Below are 17,002 nucleotides of genomic sequence, written 5' to 3'. Positions count from 1 at the left end.
GACAGAGTATATAGAAGTGGACCGTCATTTCACCCGTGAAAAAATCCAGGAAGGAATAATCAAGACAAGTGGAATTAACACCACAAAACAACCGGCGAATATTTTCACCAAAGCCTTGTGTCAGAGACAACATGCATATCTATTGAGCAAGCTAGGCGTCTTGGATATATATAAGCCACCAGCTTGAGGGGGAGTGTTGACATATATGCAGATTGAATGCTAATCCTGGTCAATCATGGAAAGGCAGCAGATTGCAAGGAATAAATCATGATATTCCGGGATGAATTGTGAATCGAAAATTGATTTAAATTGATCTTATTATTCTTTCCTTTTTTACATACACTTTTTGTATTATAAATGTAGACATACAATTGTAATTCCAAAATAAATAGAAAATCTTCTCCTTCTTCTTCATCTTGTTACACGACAACTCATCCAAAAAGCGATCAAAATCGATCGTACTACCGAGCGTAACGATGTTTTCGAACATGCAACTTCTTTTAAATAAGTTTTACTATATAATAGGATTAGAAAATTATCTTATTAAATTCAATAACTGTTTTGAACTGTCAATTGTTGGTTGTAAATGGCCACATCGCATGCTTTGTGAATTTAATGTTCTCGTAATTTATCTTTATATTTACTTCTTGCAATTTAAATGGCCGGGCGCGATTACCTCTAATTCTTTATACTTTAAATTCCTTGTCATATACTTTTATATCCAAAATAAAAAATTTTTAAAAAAAGTCCCTTCATATGTATTGACGGTTCACACATTCATCCATCAATACTTTGAACGACATTTCATGGATTCTTTGCAGTGGAACAAGAGTCCATCAATGTTGCTGGCCCACTACCGCATAACTGTAACGAGGAGAAAATATTCTATGTTTTACGACGCCATGTGAATGGTCGATGTGGCATGCACTTATTTACTAATATCCAATTACATCTTCACACGTGGATATCAACTTGGACATTGAAAAAAAAAAAGTTCTCTCTTTTCCTACTCCATCTACTCCCACCGCTCCGCCCGAGCTTGGCTATCTCCACCGCCCAAGTGGCTGCTGCCTCCATCCATTAGCCACTGCCGCACCCTGGCCAACACGGTCAGTGGAGATGCTGTTGTGCTCATTGCCGGCAGCCATGTACGAGCCAAGATTCGAGCTCAAAGCGTTGAGCAGCAGACCGGCTTTGGCTATTGAGCGACGGTCGGCCACCGCGTCCAGGCTGAACTCCCCGTTGTCCCGAAAACTCAGCCTTGGCCACGAGCACTCTCTCGACCACAAATCTGGAGATGCAGAGCAGCGATCAGCCAATGGACGACCTCTCGTCCACATATCTGAGCGCCGACCTCCCGCGTCCACCCTCTCAGTCGTCGTGAACGTCCCGTCATTGCTCGCGGCCAAGGCTCTAGATCTGGTTGAACTTCCAGATGTAGAGCCATGATCGTGAGCGAAGGTTTCAGATTTGGAAGTTCACCGACCTCTGCGTCTTCCCCTGTATCGTCGTGTGTGAACGAGCTGTCATCGCTCTGGTACAAATGGAATTGGTTCTACATAATCGTTTTCTGTTTTGGCCGCATATCAACAAACCCGTACACTTCCAATCCGTGGATATTCTGTTGAGAGGTGGAAGGAGGAACCATCTTCATTCATGGTTTCTCTTCCGACCAAATCCAGTCCCTTGCCGGCAGACCTGGAAGTGAGGCATCGGCCGGAGGAGACAGGCAAGCTGGAGAGATGCAGCCCCAGCGTCTTCACCGGTGGCAATGGCGAAAGGAGGCACAGAGGTTGGGCTCGTGGCTACTGATGGAAGAGGAGGAAGGATGAAATCCAGTCTAATTTGGTAGATTTGTAATATATTATCAATTCCCACATTAAATATATATGCATCAATTTGTGCATTTTAATACTTCAGCCGTTGGGAAGCGGCGGAGGATAATCAACGTGAGGAAGTAGATCTTCTGATGATCACACTGATGAACAATTGAGGGAGATTGAACAAAAATCCAACATGGCGTCAGTCATGAGAAGAGTGTTTGAAGAAGTGACATGGACAATTACATTGTGAGTCATATAGCCGACGTGATCAAGCCGATTATCACGAATGCTGTGAATGATGTCCTCTTGATGGAAGGATCGTTCGAGGAGTGCATTAGTCCTTCTCCATTTATTGATGTTAATAATATTAGAGTAGTCAACCCCTGTAAAAATTATGCAAAAGCCTGAATCTTCTAATCAAGATTAGAATTATGAGAATAATTAGTCCAATATTGGACCGAATAACCACATATGTAATAGTAATTTGGAAAATCAAAATTGGTCGACAGGTTGGTCAACTGTAAAAAATGTGAGGCCAATGGCTCCATTGGTACCACTCAATATGAATATCCCTCTTAGGCCTATGATATTGATTAACGTAAAAATCCAGCAAGACCAGCATCGCCGCCTAGGGGACAATATGGCCAATTAAATCCACAATTTTATCCAACATAACTTGTCTAGTCTATGAAGTTCAATAACAATTGGGATTAGACAGTGTTGTTTATTATACCTGTTTCTAGGATGCCACATCTCAAATGCATTGATAATCAGCTTTTTTCAAGAGGTTTCAAAATGCCTAACTTTATCATTTTTACTGGTGAGAATGAACAATTGACCATCGAAAACGTTATGCATTTTATGGTCCGGTGTGGGGAAGCATGAAGACATGAGTTTCTAAGATTTAGATAATTTCATTTATCTTTGCCAAAACCTGTTTTTACTTGGTACAATTCCATTCTCATTTTTATAGAACAATACCTGAAGTATCATTGCTGATTTGGCTAGACTTTGTTTATATAATAATGAGTTGGTTGATTAATATGTTGCTTGATTTAAGAAGGCTAGGAATAAATGTCTTACTTCACTCTTAGAAAAAGAGTTTATGAATTTGGATTTCAGTAAATCAAAATTCAATTTAAGAAAAAAATTTGAAGGCCAAGACTTTGCCAATTTAGTTCAATTAGCAACAAGAATATTTAAGTATGAGCAATTTCTTAAAGGTAGAGATGAATGGCCTCGAGAAAACTTAGTACGAATGGTGGTTCTAATTAATGAAAAATTATGAGCGAGAGTCTGAATCTGATATGAATGAAAATGTTGAAATAAATGCGACAAAATAATGCTTGACGAGACTAACATTTGTCAATTCTTAAAGTCTGCCAAAATAAAAGAAACAAGAATAGTTAGGGCTGAAGATACTCAAGTTTACTCGTTTGGCATTAATAACTAGGCAAAATTTCGATTTACTCAATAAAGGATGGCAAGATAACATTAACGGAAGGCCAAGCAAAGAAGATACAATAAAAAAAATTATTGCAAATGGCATCATTCATGAAGTTATAACACAGTTTGTTGTGTCATTTTCAAGAAAATAATTCAAGGGGCAATTTGGTTGGGAAAAATCAAATTTGCTTTTAACAAGAGGGCATTCGATGACCCCTAACTATCTAAATCAAAAGAATTGAATGATCGACGAGTTATTCAATTCTTTTAACACAAGGCATATGTTGACACAAAAAAATGACGAACTTTTGGTTAGAAGTGACAAACCGAGCCGATAAAACCAATGTTTGGTGAACAAAAGAAGTCATCCGTAAAAAGAGCAATTGACAATTTGAAGAGCATCGGCAACTCGTTAATAAAGTCAATCACATCAATATGTAAATGCTGAGTAGTTATATTTTCGAATATATAATTTTTTTAAGACAAGTTTTTCTAGATAATAGGTAACTATTGGGCGGTTATGGTTGTTACCGCTATTTTAGGAAATCGTAATTTCTTGTGGATAACAACCCTAAGTTGGGTTAGGAAGTTACTTATTTTGAAGATAGGATTATGAAGTTTTCTTTTTAAATTCAATAATAATTTATAACAGTTGATTGTCGTTATAAATAGCCAATGATACTCTTTGTAAAGCAACCGCCATCATCAATCACTGAACTCAAGGTTTTCATAAATTTGCCTATTTACTTTCTTACAATTTAAATGACTGGCTGCGATTGCCTCTCGTCATCATACCTTTAAATTCCTTGTCATTTATGTTCCTGTCCAAAATAAACAAATCACCCTTCATGTCCTTTGTCGATTTACACATCGATCCATTGACACTATGAAAGATATTTCATCGACACTTTTCGGTGAAACAACTTCATGAGAAGGATGGTTTTGATTTTCAAAATATTGATTACACAAAAATATAAAAGTTGGTTTCAAAGGTAGGTGATGGAAACTCTTGCTATCTCATTAGTTTAAGTGGATGAATAAAACATTTTACAGTTTAAGTGAAAGGGGTATAAAATCGGGGTCTCCCCATCCGTAGGAGCAATAGATATACCATCTCCACTATAAGCATGTAGATTTTCTCGTCTATGCTTGCTAAACAATAGAGATAGAAAGACGCTATCGTGTCAGTTCTTTCCCATCAAACGATATTTCTGATCTGGTGAACATTTTCCAATCGACGATCACTTCTAATTATCGAGCAGTGTGTGCACGAAAAGTGAAAATTGATTGCGATTGGGTTCCTGATTCTTCTGGTGTTTGAAATATCCGTGCGTACGAAAAGGGGAGGGACCCTAATAAAGAACTGCACGGGTTTGCGTTTGCTCGTACCTTTTCTCCAACCGCATCATCACAAGTTCCCTCCAACTTACATTTATTACCAATTTTCCTTCCACCTTTTTCGCCCTTCTCTCAATGATGTTGGTCCTCCTAGTGAAGTACTATGCCAGCTACTACAGATCTAATTTCTTTTCTTTTGCCTATACAAAGGAGAACGTGATAGTATGGAAATGGCTGGCGAAACACACAAAAAGCAATGAAGAGCGAGAAATATCACCCGAGAGCACTCGACCTCAATGCCCCAATTCTGTCCACTAGGCGTCCTCCGCAGTCATCTTGTTGCATCAGTAAGGCATCGTCCAGAAGGGGTGTCCGTGATGGCATTCCGTTCTCATGGGAACAAGCTCCTGGCAAGCCCAAGACGAGCATCGGCGATGTGGCGGTTGGCGACTCGACCAGGGACGCGGACACACCCCGCCCTCGTCCTCCGCCTCGAATGGTCACGAAACCGAAGGGATATGGCGATGGCGGCGACATTTCTTCGTTGAGTAATGAAGAGGATGTGTTTTCTAACGCGGTGGACGTGTTCTCACTGTCGGAGGCGATAGACATCCTCGAGAGAGAGGAGAGACCGGACCACCGGCCGAACGATAACATCGACCAGCTGAAGTTGAGGATTGCGGAGTCAAGCGGCGGGGACTTGTCGCCCAACTTCATGATCAACCGGTTCCTCCCAGATGCCAGCGCATTGGCGTCGGCGGCGATGTCTTCAGCCCTTACTAATTACCATCACCATCCTTCTTGTAGCGAGGATGAGACCAAGGACTTGAGCTGTTGCACGAGGCAGGTGAGTTCATCATGTAGGTACAAAATAGAAGGGCTGGGATCATCAAGGGGATCAGCAACAACACAAGCTAGTGGAGCTCAGAAAGGGTGTGGAATGGAGAATCTCTTCCTTTGGCGCATGAAGCCCAGGTTCTGTGGTGTTCAAAAGGCTTCCCATGTTCAACCCTTCGCTACTTCCAAGCCCAAAAATATGTAATCACCTCTCAGATTTTCTCTTCTTTTGGTTTCCTTTTGTTGGCTAAACATGAGAAAATGCTATTAATTTGTAGTGATAGATAGGTATGTCGTTCATGCACATCCGCATTCTTGAATGTTCAGGATGGCGCATCATCTAATTTTCCACGTAATGATTAAGGAAGTAGTTTGCCTCTCTGAATTATGAGTGAAGTACAAATTCAAAAAGTTATAAAATTTGATTGCACAGAATAAAACTTATGATGACCAAGTTCGGGAACGCCCAAATCCCTAAACTTACCAGGAATAGACGTGTACTCAACCTCCTCCTAAACTTCATAGATATTTGTGTCCATTGGACTCGTGTTTAGGGGGCTGATGATCTATATTCTGGGCTTGTTGGGAAGAAACAAAATGCGGATTTAGGTCACGAGCTGGAGCAGAGCTATAATGAGCAGCGAGTCTAGTACAAAGTTTTGTTATCGCTAGAGAAATTTAGGCGATCCGAAACAAGAACGCACTCCGTTTGACTGTGCCAGAATGACTCGACAACCTTCTCGTAGACTCGATCAGCTTTCAAACGGAAACGGGGAAGGCTTTTTCGGGAAAAAAGAAAGGAAAGAAAGGAAAAAGAAAACATCAAACTCTCAGACAAAGATGAGGAGATAACGTACGTGTCGCGAGGCAACGACTCATGGCGACACGCAAGGCCTGCATGGGAAGCTCGTGAACACGTGACACTCCCTCCCTCAACACTTGCCCTCTCCCTCTCTTACTCACTCCCCCACCGTCTCTTCCTTCATATACTAGAAATCTCTCGCTCTGTCTCGCCTTGCCGATCTCCCCTGCTTCTTTGCATCCCCGTTCTGCTCAGAATTTCGCTACGCTTGATAGGGTTTGCGTTTGGGTCGTCTCTGACTAACCATGGCCGAGCATCACCCTTATGGCCAACCACAGTACCAGCACCCCCAGCAGCAGCACCGGCAACAGCCCCTGTCCCACCAGGTGGTCAAGGCTGTGACAGCCGCCACCGCGGGCGGATCCCTGCTCGTCCTGTCGGGGCTGATCCTCGCGGGCACAGTGATCGCCCTCACCATCGCCACGCCGCTGCTGGTGATATTCAGCCCGGTGCTGGTCCCCGCGGTGATCGCGGTGGGCCTGTTGATCACGGGGTTCCTGGCGTCGGGAGGGTTTGGGGTGGCGGCAGTGACGGTGCTGTCATGGATATACAGGTACGTGACGGGGAAGCACCCGCCGGGGGCAGACCAGCTAGACCAGGCGCGGATGAAGCTCGCGAGCAAGGCTCGGGAGATGAAGGACAGGGCCGAGCAGTTCGGGCAGCAGCATCTCACCAGCCAATCGTAGAGGGAAAGCACAGATGAACCGGTTCCCATGGCCGTTGATATCATGGAATCTTTCTTTCTTAGTGTGTTGCATGCCGGCATTGGTCTCTTCTCTCTGTGTAGAGATCACGAGGACAGATTCTGGCCCCCGAAATGCTGCTTTGTTTTTCAGTTACTCTGGTCTGTGTGGTTTCGTCTAGTTTGCATGTGAGTTTTGTCAATAATGAATTGATGGACGACTGGTCTTATCGGATATCCTTTTGGTTGGTGGATGAAATTTGAACTCAATCCGCAACCCAATTCCACATTTCGAATCAAAACAACTCCAATATTCCGATGGGAATTTGATTGATCTCCTATCAATTGAGAATCGACTCATCGCGGGGACTGAAAAACTCGGGTGTGTATGTACAAAAAGTGCCGTATGCCCCGTAAAGCTCGCCCATGCTCCTCGTTCTAACATTTGCTTTTATTTTCCTAAATGAGCATCAGCAAAGCTGGGTCCCACCCACCTCGAGTTTTACCGATGATTTCAACCTTAATGCTCGTGCAAATTTTGTGCCGGCTTAAGTTGGCCAGTGCCACGAATTACTAGCAGGCCGCGGCTGTAATTTTCATGTAAGGCACATTTATCACTTCTGCTTTATATACGGTTCATATGTTTAGATGAACCATTTACGTTTGTGCGATGTCGCACGTAATCATATCTTATTCACTGGGACATTTAACATGATTGGTTAGTGCTTGTGATGACTTTTTATGAATATGTTAGTGGAATATGTGAAACCTTCATTATTTTGGGGATTTATGTTTTGATACGTGCTCACAGAGACAAAATGGTGTGGTTTCTATGTTAAATTGAGAAAATTATTGCCAGAAAAAGTCTTAAACCTAGCCGATTCACCTGAATTTTTGTCGACAATTCAAGAGCTAGTCCTTATAATTAAATAATTTAGATTTTGTAACCACAGTCCAAACCCGTTTGCCCAACGATTTGGCCCTTCAATGATTAAATTGAAATAAGTGCTCATTGGGGACCCGCGAAATTTGAGTTTACATTGTCAGTCAAGGCTCGTTAAGATGCAAACACAGCCCATCAATTTATTACTTTGACCATGAAGGCCTTAGTCCAGGCGTGGGCTGATATTCCGGTCCACGAGTCGCCATCACAGGCAATAAGAATGGATCAAGCGAACCGCGGAGGAAGAAGGAAAATTCAAAAGAAAGAAAAGAGAAAAGAAAAGAAAATTTAAAAATAAAATAAAATAAAAATTGGATTTTTTAAAAAAAAATTGGTCTAGATGGACCGGGGTTTGGGTGCTGAGATCCCGCGCATGGGCATAGGAGTCTTGAGCATGGCCTTGATGGACCCGAGCCTGACCTTGATGGACTCGAGCTTTGGGTATCGAGGTGCAAGCATGGGCGCATGGTCTTGAACCTGGCCTCAATGTACCTAGGCAAAGGCACTTGGGACCTGGGCACGACATCGATTGAGCCAAGTCTGCCCACAATGCACCCGAGCGGGGTTTCGGGATCAACTTCAATGAATCTAGGCTCAGACGGTAGGGTCTTGGGCTCGAATGTCGAGGACCTAGCCACGGGCCTCAAGGTGCTGGACATGGGAGCTGTTCTCTTGAGCCCAACCTCATGGACTTGGGATCAGGCCGGACAACTTTAAACCCTGGTTATCTCGGCCCTGGCCTCTAAACTCGGGCTGGCTTCCAAGGGCTTGGGAATGAGTGTGGGGGTTCCGTGCCCGTGCATAGAGTTTATGGTCCAATCCCTGATAAAATAGTCATATTTTGAAAATTGATTTTCAATTGTTTTAAAGAGGAAGTAAAATTTTTGAACTTAAGCATAGATTTTCTATTTATTAGGAAAGTATTTTTTTGTTGACTCATTTTTGTAAGTGATCCAAACGTCGGAAAATGAAGAAAGTATTTTTTGAGAAATAAACGGAGCTTGAATAGACAAATAATTTCCCAATCCTTTTTGCGGTTATAATAAGTTGCACCATCCCCAATATCCTATTATTTGGCAATATTCATCTAACAATAAGTGATAAAAAAAATCCCAAATTAGCGGCTATAGACAAAACCGGTCATTAGTTATGTTTTTATGTGAGATTGTTCGTTGTCTATGACTTTATAGATAAATTCTCAAGTCTTATGCTCCGTTTGTTTCGCGGAAAATATAACATTCGCGGAGAATGTTTTTCGGGAAGTCATTTTCCAGGAAAATGACTTCCCTTTTCGATGTTTGGTAAAAACTTGAAAAAGTTGCAGAAAATATTTTCCGCCGTTTGGTAAGGAAAATTTGTCTTATTTTTTTTCAAAACAGGACTGCGGCGCTCACTATTTTTGAAGTCTCCTCTCTCTCTTAGCTTGCGTTTCTAGAGATAGAGAGAGAAACCCCGAAGGAGAGAGGCGTTGCGCAGAGGAAGCATGAGGCGACGGTACTTGGAGCTTTGGCGCCGCCCCGGCCCTCGATGTTGCCGGCGTTCACCGAGAAGCGTGTGGTCCCCGTTGATTGCGTCGCGAAGGTCTCGCGGCGCCTCCCGAGGCCACCCTCGGCATCGACCGTCAAATGCCTTGCCAACCCACTCGTCGACGTCAACTATGTCGGGGCGATGAGCCTCAAGACCAAGAAGGCCAACGTCGTCCCGCACGTCGAGTCCACCGCCGAGCTCCGCATGGAGCACAAGGAATTCGGGACGAACATCACGACTTTGTTCCTCGCTATAGCTTTCCTTGCTTGAAGCCGGAGCCACCGATTGCAGTCATGGCCGGTGACCAGTAGAGCCGAGGGAGAAGAAGGAATACTAAAAAAAAAAAAAAAGCGAAAAAGGAAAAAAAAAATAGAGAAAGTAATTAAAAAGTAAATTTTATCACAAAAATAAAAAATAAAAATTTCAAATTTTGAAAAAATAAATAAAAAAACGAAAAGAAAGCAAAAAAATAATTCAAAAGAAAAAATAGTTGAAAGAGAGGAGGAATGAAAAGTGTGGAAAATGTTTTCCTTTTCTCAAAATAAGGAAATCATTTTCCTTAGTTTTAGAATGTTTTTTTTGTTGACCGGAAAATATTTTCCGTTGACCGCTCATTTTCCGCCCCCCAAACACCAGAAATTGAGGAAAATATTTTCCAGAAAAATATTTTCCGTGAAGTAAACGAAACCTTAATGAAAGCCCTCGTCGATAAATTTCACATTACGTAGTCGACGACTTCATTGACAAGGCGTCGTCCGTTCATGTTTTCAACTCTTCCATCCTATTTTATCAATCAGATGTCAATTCCCTTCGATGTTTATTGGCTGACTTCTGCTTTTCATCAAATTCTACTCTTATCTACTAAAGAGCGTCGCTTGTCCATAATAATCGAAGGTTGATCAAAACATTTTTTTTTCTGGTTCTCGATGGATAATGATTACGTCGCATCATATAATCTAAAGGTCGAGTCCAATGAAATTCTGCCACGTCACCTGATTAATGCACCAATTTCGTAGGGAGCCTTGGATGTGCACATACACGTACACGTAGCATTGCGCGACGACAGAAGAAGGGCCAACAAAGTGAGGGAGTGGGCATGCGGGACACAAGTCGAGTCGGATCGGTGGGGGTGCTCAAACGCTGTCCGATTTTCTTCGGGATCACCTCACAACTGTCTCGCTGCGCCCACTCATGTTCACCTCTTGTCGCTCTTACCTTAACTCTCTCTCTCTCTCTCGTTCTTCCTTTGGTTTCTGACCTCACTCACTTGACTGTCCCATTGGGGAAACGTTGTCCGTTACGGTCAGGTCAGCTCAATGGCCCAAAACCGACAAACCAACAAACGTCGAGTTCACTTGTAACCTCACATTGGTTAAGACTGGACTACCTTAGTCCCTCCTAACCCGACCCGACCCGACACATTTTCCTATAAATGAATCTCCTCTTTCCCTCTGCTTCCAAACTCATCCCCATCTCACTCTGTGTAATTCAGGGTGTTGGCGTCTTTTTAGTAGTTTCTTCACCATTATCGGTCTCGTTGATCTCTCTCTCTCTCTCTCTCTCCTTTGTCAATTACGCCATAATTATCCAGTAACATTCAATTCAAGACTATACGCATTTCACGTGGGCCCCTTAAATTTCTTTGCACCAGTTCTATCGTCTTCCTCCTTCCCCTTCTGTTACAGAATACTCCTCCTTCGCGCTCTCTTCGGTAGAGTTGGGGTCGCTCGTTTCATCTTCAGGCACATATGTAACAGCCATCCTCCAACCTCTCCAGACGATACCGTCTTTTTGAAGGATTCGTCGCCTGCATGCACACATTGGTCGCTTTCATCTTTCTTCGGAGACAAGAGAGAAATCGAAGGGGAAGAAGTATTTCGACGCCCACCTCAGAGGAGGCCGCGTAACATGTTGAAAGGAATCAAGAATCGGAAAGGTGGCTGGGATTCCCTGGATGACCCCGCGTGCAACGTGCAGCGTTTCTCCGACAAGTTTGACGAGATTTACGGCTCCGACGAGTTTCGCATGTACGCGTACAAAGTGAAGCGCTGTCCCCGGACGCGAAGCCACGACTGGACGGAGTGCCCCTACGCCCACCGCGGCGAGAAGGCTCAGCGTCGCGACCCCCGCAAAGTCAGCTACGCCGCCGTCGCCTGTCCCGCCTTCCGCGTGGGCACCTGCCTCAAGGGCGGCTCTTGCGAGCTCGCCCACGGGGTCTTCGAGTACTGGCTCCATCCCGCCCGGTACCGCACGCGAGCGTGCAACGCCGGCGAGTTCTGCCAGCGCAAGGTCTGCTTCTTCGCCCACTCGCCCGACCAGCTCCGCCCCGAGACCAAGTACAAGTGCACCCGCGCGCACCGGACGCGCGTGGCGGAGATGGACGGATCGCGGAGTGCCACGCCGGCGAGGACGCCCCGGTCGGCCAGAGGAAACGTGGGGTCTGAAGTGGACGTGGGTGATGGAGTGTCGGATCTTTTGAGGAGCCTGAAGAGATTGAGCATAAGAGGCGGCGACGACGAGGACGGCGATGGTGAATCGGAAAAAGCGAAATCTGGGTGGGATGCCTCGGTTTTGGATTTATCACATCTTGGTTGGATCTCCGATTTAGTGGATAATTAGTTAAGTTTTAAGAAGATTAGATTAAACCTGTGACGAAGAACGTAATCTTCTGATTTGAGAAGTGGAAACTTATTGATATAGGCTGTAGTCTGGAGAAGTCCTAGGTTGTTCAGATTTCCATGTACGAGTCAATCGCGCCCCTTTTAATTTCGTTCTATCTTTGTATGGAAACAGTTAGTCAGGCCGAGAAATTTGATCCGAACAAGGAAAACAGGGATTTTATTTTCAATTTCGTTAGCTTTATGGTTAGATGGATTTCATTTTTGATATTTTTGAGAGATTATTACATTTTAATGTCTTCTTGATGTTTTATATTACTCATCAAATTATGATGTTTGTGATTTCTTTATCCATAATTTGTAAGACACGGAAAGCGGTCTAAATCACCTCGTTGAATCAGGATTTTCTGTTCAAAAAATAAAAACGACAGAAGTGATTAGTGATGATTAATGATTACACAGCATAAGTACGATGAATTTCAAATGATCTAGATAGAGACAATCAACAATTAGCTTACTTAATCTCCCCCGTTATATACTGTCCCAGGTTTTTTTTTTTTCTCTCTCTCTCTAAACCTCCTCGAACCTTTTATCATGGAAAAGTTGTCCAAAACCAGCTAGGCTTTACCTAGTTGGGCTGCGAAAGTCTCCTCCACCGAATTTAGAGGATCCAGCTTATTATCTGATTCATTGAAATTTGTTAAGCCACTTAAAGATAGCGAAAGCCAGCAATGACTAAGTTATTTTTACAGGAGAGAGAGCAGGCGTCGGATATCAAACACCTTGATTGTTTCATTAGAGAAAGAGATAAAGATCGTGCCAGAATCCTGACCAAAACCGCCATCATCCTCTCCGTCTGTTAATCGGATCCGACCATAAACCCTCGCAGGGCCATAAATATCTGCATGGTGCAATTGGGTTTTGTTCGATTTCGGTTCCGGAAACTGAAGAGAAGGGCTTGGAGCTCTCTGTTCCTCGAGCTGTAAAAAGAGTCGAAGGAACAGATGGTGAAAGAAGCGACCCCGTGCGGGGGTCGAAAGTGTTCGCATTGCGGGCACAATGGTCACAATGCGAGGACGTGCAACGGGAAGGGGTGTGTGAAGCTGTTCGGCGTGTACGTGTCGGAGAACTCGCGAGCGTCAATGAAGAAGAGCTCCAGCGCCGAGAACATGAGATCTCCGTCGTGCAACAAGAGCTCGGAATTGGCCGGGGTCGATCTGCTTGGTTATCTCTCTGACGACCCCAATCACCATTCTCCGGAAGCCAAAGCTGCTCGTGAAAGGAAGAAAGGTGTGTGCTTCTTCTTCTTTTCTCCAAGAACAAAAAGGAAAATGTGATTCTGCTCGCTTCTTTTTTTCCTGATGGTGTTCCGGAAACGAAAGAACAAGAAATGGAGCAACGATGGATTCTTTATTACATTACAGATATCCTGTACGTATGATCTTCATCATGATGCCCCAAACGATGTCGAGTTCAGGGATCGCTTATGTCACTTTCTAAAGATTGACCAAAGCGGTTCTGGTCCCCGACAAGTCATGTTCGGAACGAGCAAATGTGGAGAAAATTGTTCACTTTGTGCTTTTGAAAGTTTCTCAGGAAAACCATGGACTATGGAGGAGCACGTGACGTTTTTGGAGGGTCTGAAGAAGCTTGGGAAAGGGGATTGGAGAGGGATCAGCAAGAACTTCGTGCCCACCAGGACGCCAACTCAGGTCGCGAGCCATGCCCAGAAATACTTTCTGCGACAGGTGATCAACGACAAGAAGAAGCGCCGGACAAGCATGTTTGATTTGCATTCTCAAGACCACGACCATGTAATCTCTTTCTTCCTGTCTCTCTGTCTCTTTAGAACATTTCCAAAACTAGACCAATATGCTGTATCGTGAGTCGGAAGGACGATTCGATCTCATTTCTTGACTTCCAATGCAGGATGATGCCTCTCCAGATTCTCCGGTCATGCGTCCAAATGTGGCAACGGAAGCCCCAACATCACATTCACAGGCATGTCTCTCTGAACTCATAAGAACATGCTTTGTCCTGGATTTTCATTGTTCAAGGCTTACAGTCTTATCTTTATTGTTCCAGGCAGTTACTTCATCAAAATCTCTAGATGTCGCAGCACAGGTGAGCGTTGCTAGTAGCTTTTCTTTGTCATTTTAAATGAACATGCAAGAATCGTAATATCCGTCACTGACGACCTCTTTTGTCAATCATTAGAAGCAGAATGCTCTGCAAGTGGTGGAACAGTTTCCAGCTCTTTGCTTGGATAATCCTCCTGTCGGACCATGCCCGGTAAGAACAACTTATTCCATACTCCATCTTGTGTGTAATTGGTTTACATAATGTAAAATTCAATGCTTACTTTAAACGTTTATGGATGACCTTATGAACTTTCCTTGCCAAAACTTCAATGTTCTCGGCGCTGATTCTTCATCATAACTACCTTGATACCGTCATTCTTGATTGCCATAGATTTTAAACGCTCAATACTCATAGAATGTTGCAATTACATGACATCAAGTTGAGTTTTCACTCATGCAAAGGCGGGAAAGCTAGAAAATACTCTGTATTGACTGGTTGAAGTATGGTGTTTTGATTGTCTCAAAGAGAAAAGATTAGTCATGTATCATTCTTCTTCTTTTGAGCAAATGATATGATTTCTCATTGATATCCGGCAGTATTAACCATACTAAGTTGTGCAGGTAGGAATGCAGATGATACAACCAAACTTCCCACCACCTGATTGGAGTTTTCCCTTGTCATCCTATTATCAGATGGGAAATTTCCAGAGTTTTGTGCCCGGAAGCTTTCACACTTATTTGAACCCTCAAGTGCATCGCCCTTATATTCCTTTACCTTTGAACGTCCCATCTCAAGCTCGGATGGATCTTCCAATGTTGTCGCCGACACTTCGCGATCCCACGGAACTTCAGCTCGGAGGACCGCAATCCCCTAAAGAAGCGAATCGACAATCTTCCAAATCCGTGGCGTCCATACAAGTGAAATGACATGACGAATCCCCTTTTTATCCGAAAGCAACTCGGAGAATGAGTGTGCATATCTTTCAGCGACAGAATGCAGTAGACTCAACATTTTTGCATCACCTGGTTCTGGTTGATCCAATAAGTTAATTCGTGCACAGGCTAGAGGAACTCTTAGGCTGAGAATTTTTTTGGTGTTATAGTTTGTACTGTTTAATGAGCTGTATCAATCATTGCTACAAATTGACTTGTTTTTCCAATCCATTCACACTGAAAAGAGTTGAAACTACCACGACCATTTGTTCTTCAAACTAAGCTAAGATCTGCAAAATCACTGGCAGCCAAAGATATTCAGGAAATCCCAGGAACTACTCTCGTGATCACCAGCTCTTGTGCAGTCCGCATCTTCTCATCCATGCCCAAACTGTGGAGGCTAGCATTAGCCATCCATGGAACATAAATGTTCAAACTAGTCCCCTGTGGACCAAACTTGTGTACAAGCCATTCGTCAGCACTTCGATATGGTCTCCAATGTGAACCTGCAGCGCACCGTCGATGTTGGGTACTGGTTTCCACGTGCCGCCGTCCTCGGCATTCCTCTGGAGGCCCGGCGAGCCCAGTAGCAGAACTGTTGGGCAACTGTAGTCAGTGTGCGGGGAGCCCTAGTGCAAGGTCCGGGTTGGGGCCACGGTGGACAACAATTCACAGCCATCACTTGCATGCCATGGAACAGTCTGGGGGTGAGATCCGCTGATCCAATGCCCAGGCTCTCTGTAATGGCTTCCGGGAGCTCTATTGCAACTCTTAACCGTGCAAACTGCTTTCCCATCTTCTCTCTGTAGTGAGAAGAGTTCTCATATAGTAGAAATTTAGCAATGCTTCATTTTGCTCTTTGAGTAACACCGCAATGCAATGCCAAATGGCAACGTATCTGGGCCTAAGAAAGGAAGCCCTTGGCCAAACTATAATTATTGTGAAGAAAACTTTCGGACATAAAGGGTGTTGCCTTAGGGTTTTAGGCCTAAACGCTTGGCTTGTTCTATGGTATTGAAACACGTTTGATAGTGACATAAAATTCTTGTTCCTGGAAAAGAAATATTAATTTGATAATAGAATAAAATTTCTACTGTTACCGACCGAAGATCGGTAGACGACCATCGAAGACCGGGGATTGGGCGACGGCAATTGGCACCGGCAGACGCTAATCGGCGACCAAGGACGCGAGAGAGAGGGAGTGAGAGATGAGAATAATTTTGTTTCTTTTTCCATTTCAAAAATAGAAAAGCAAAAAATTTCTACTTCTCATTTTTGCTCTAAATCTATTTTTGAGCTAAAAATTTATCTAGGAAATAGAAAAATGAAACCACTTTACCGAACGGATTTATGTTCCAAATATGTTTTCGGAAACAGAAAAATAGAAAAACAGATAAATATAATGGTTATCATTCACGCCCATATTCTAACTCTGTCCACCGAGTTGACGATCAAGATTTGGAAATTTTTTTTTTTTTATGTCAACAGAGGGACAAGTTTCTACAGCTCTTACAAGAATTTGAAAGTTTTTTCTGCCCTTGCCTTTATCTAAAACCTTTAGATTGGCTTGGGTCTTTAGTGAAATTTCATGTGATGGTAATTCTTATATAACGGTCGGCATGGTCCGTTTCCCTCGAGAACCGTGGACCAGACCGGTGGTACCAATTCTCAATTTCAAGAACAGTGGACCGAACCGAATGTCCATGGAACCATGGACCGACCGGACCACCGGTCTAGTCCGGTTCCTGGTCGGTCCAATGGAATCGGTAAAATAAAAATAAAAAATAAAATGAAAACAAAAATATGAAACCCACATAACAGTTTGGGCATGCAAGAAAACCTGGAAAGATGCATGCGTGAAAATGAGATAGAGAAAACCAAAGCTCAATAGAAGAATATTGTAATTGGGCCA

At 43.5% G+C, this 17,002-nt stretch overlaps 4 protein-coding genes across 4 annotated transcripts; all 4 read left to right on the top strand.

Annotated features, from left to right (window-relative positions):
* The first annotated feature begins 4,863 nt into the window (after positions 1-4,863).
* On the top strand, positions 4,864-5,649 carry LOC125315834. The gene has a single exon (XM_048281778.1). It carries the CDS (start codon positions 4,864-4,866, stop codon positions 5,647-5,649), a length of 786 nt encoding a protein of 261 aa, XP_048137735.1.
* Positions 5,650-6,418: 769 nt separating this feature from the next.
* LOC115745259 (oleosin L-like) lies at positions 6,419-7,223 on the top strand. Its single transcript, XM_030680708.2, has one exon. It carries the CDS (start codon positions 6,552-6,554, stop codon positions 6,990-6,992), a length of 441 nt encoding a protein of 146 aa, XP_030536568.1. The 5' UTR covers positions 6,419-6,551; the 3' UTR covers positions 6,993-7,223.
* Positions 7,224-10,936: 3,713 nt separating this feature from the next.
* On the top strand, positions 10,937-12,274 carry LOC115745232 (zinc finger CCCH domain-containing protein 54). Its single transcript, XM_030680681.2, has one exon. It carries the CDS (start codon positions 11,367-11,369, stop codon positions 12,075-12,077), a length of 711 nt encoding a protein of 236 aa, XP_030536541.1. The 5' UTR covers positions 10,937-11,366; the 3' UTR covers positions 12,078-12,274.
* Positions 12,275-13,080: 806 nt separating this feature from the next.
* LOC115740649 (probable transcription factor At5g61620) lies at positions 13,081-15,680 on the top strand. Its single transcript, XM_048281777.1, has 5 exons — positions 13,081-13,366; positions 13,673-13,890; positions 14,006-14,200; positions 14,294-14,368; positions 15,603-15,680. The coding sequence occupies exons 1-5, from the start codon at positions 13,081-13,083 to the stop codon at positions 15,678-15,680; spliced, it is 852 nt and encodes a 283-aa protein (XP_048137734.1).
* Positions 15,681-17,002: the final 1,322 nt, after the last annotated feature.

Source organism: Rhodamnia argentea, chromosome 7, assembly GCF_020921035.1.
Source record: "Rhodamnia argentea isolate NSW1041297 chromosome 7, ASM2092103v1, whole genome shotgun sequence".
Taxonomy (NCBI): domain Eukaryota; kingdom Viridiplantae; phylum Streptophyta; class Magnoliopsida; order Myrtales; family Myrtaceae; genus Rhodamnia; species Rhodamnia argentea.
This window is presented reverse-complemented; position numbering and strand designations above follow the sequence as displayed.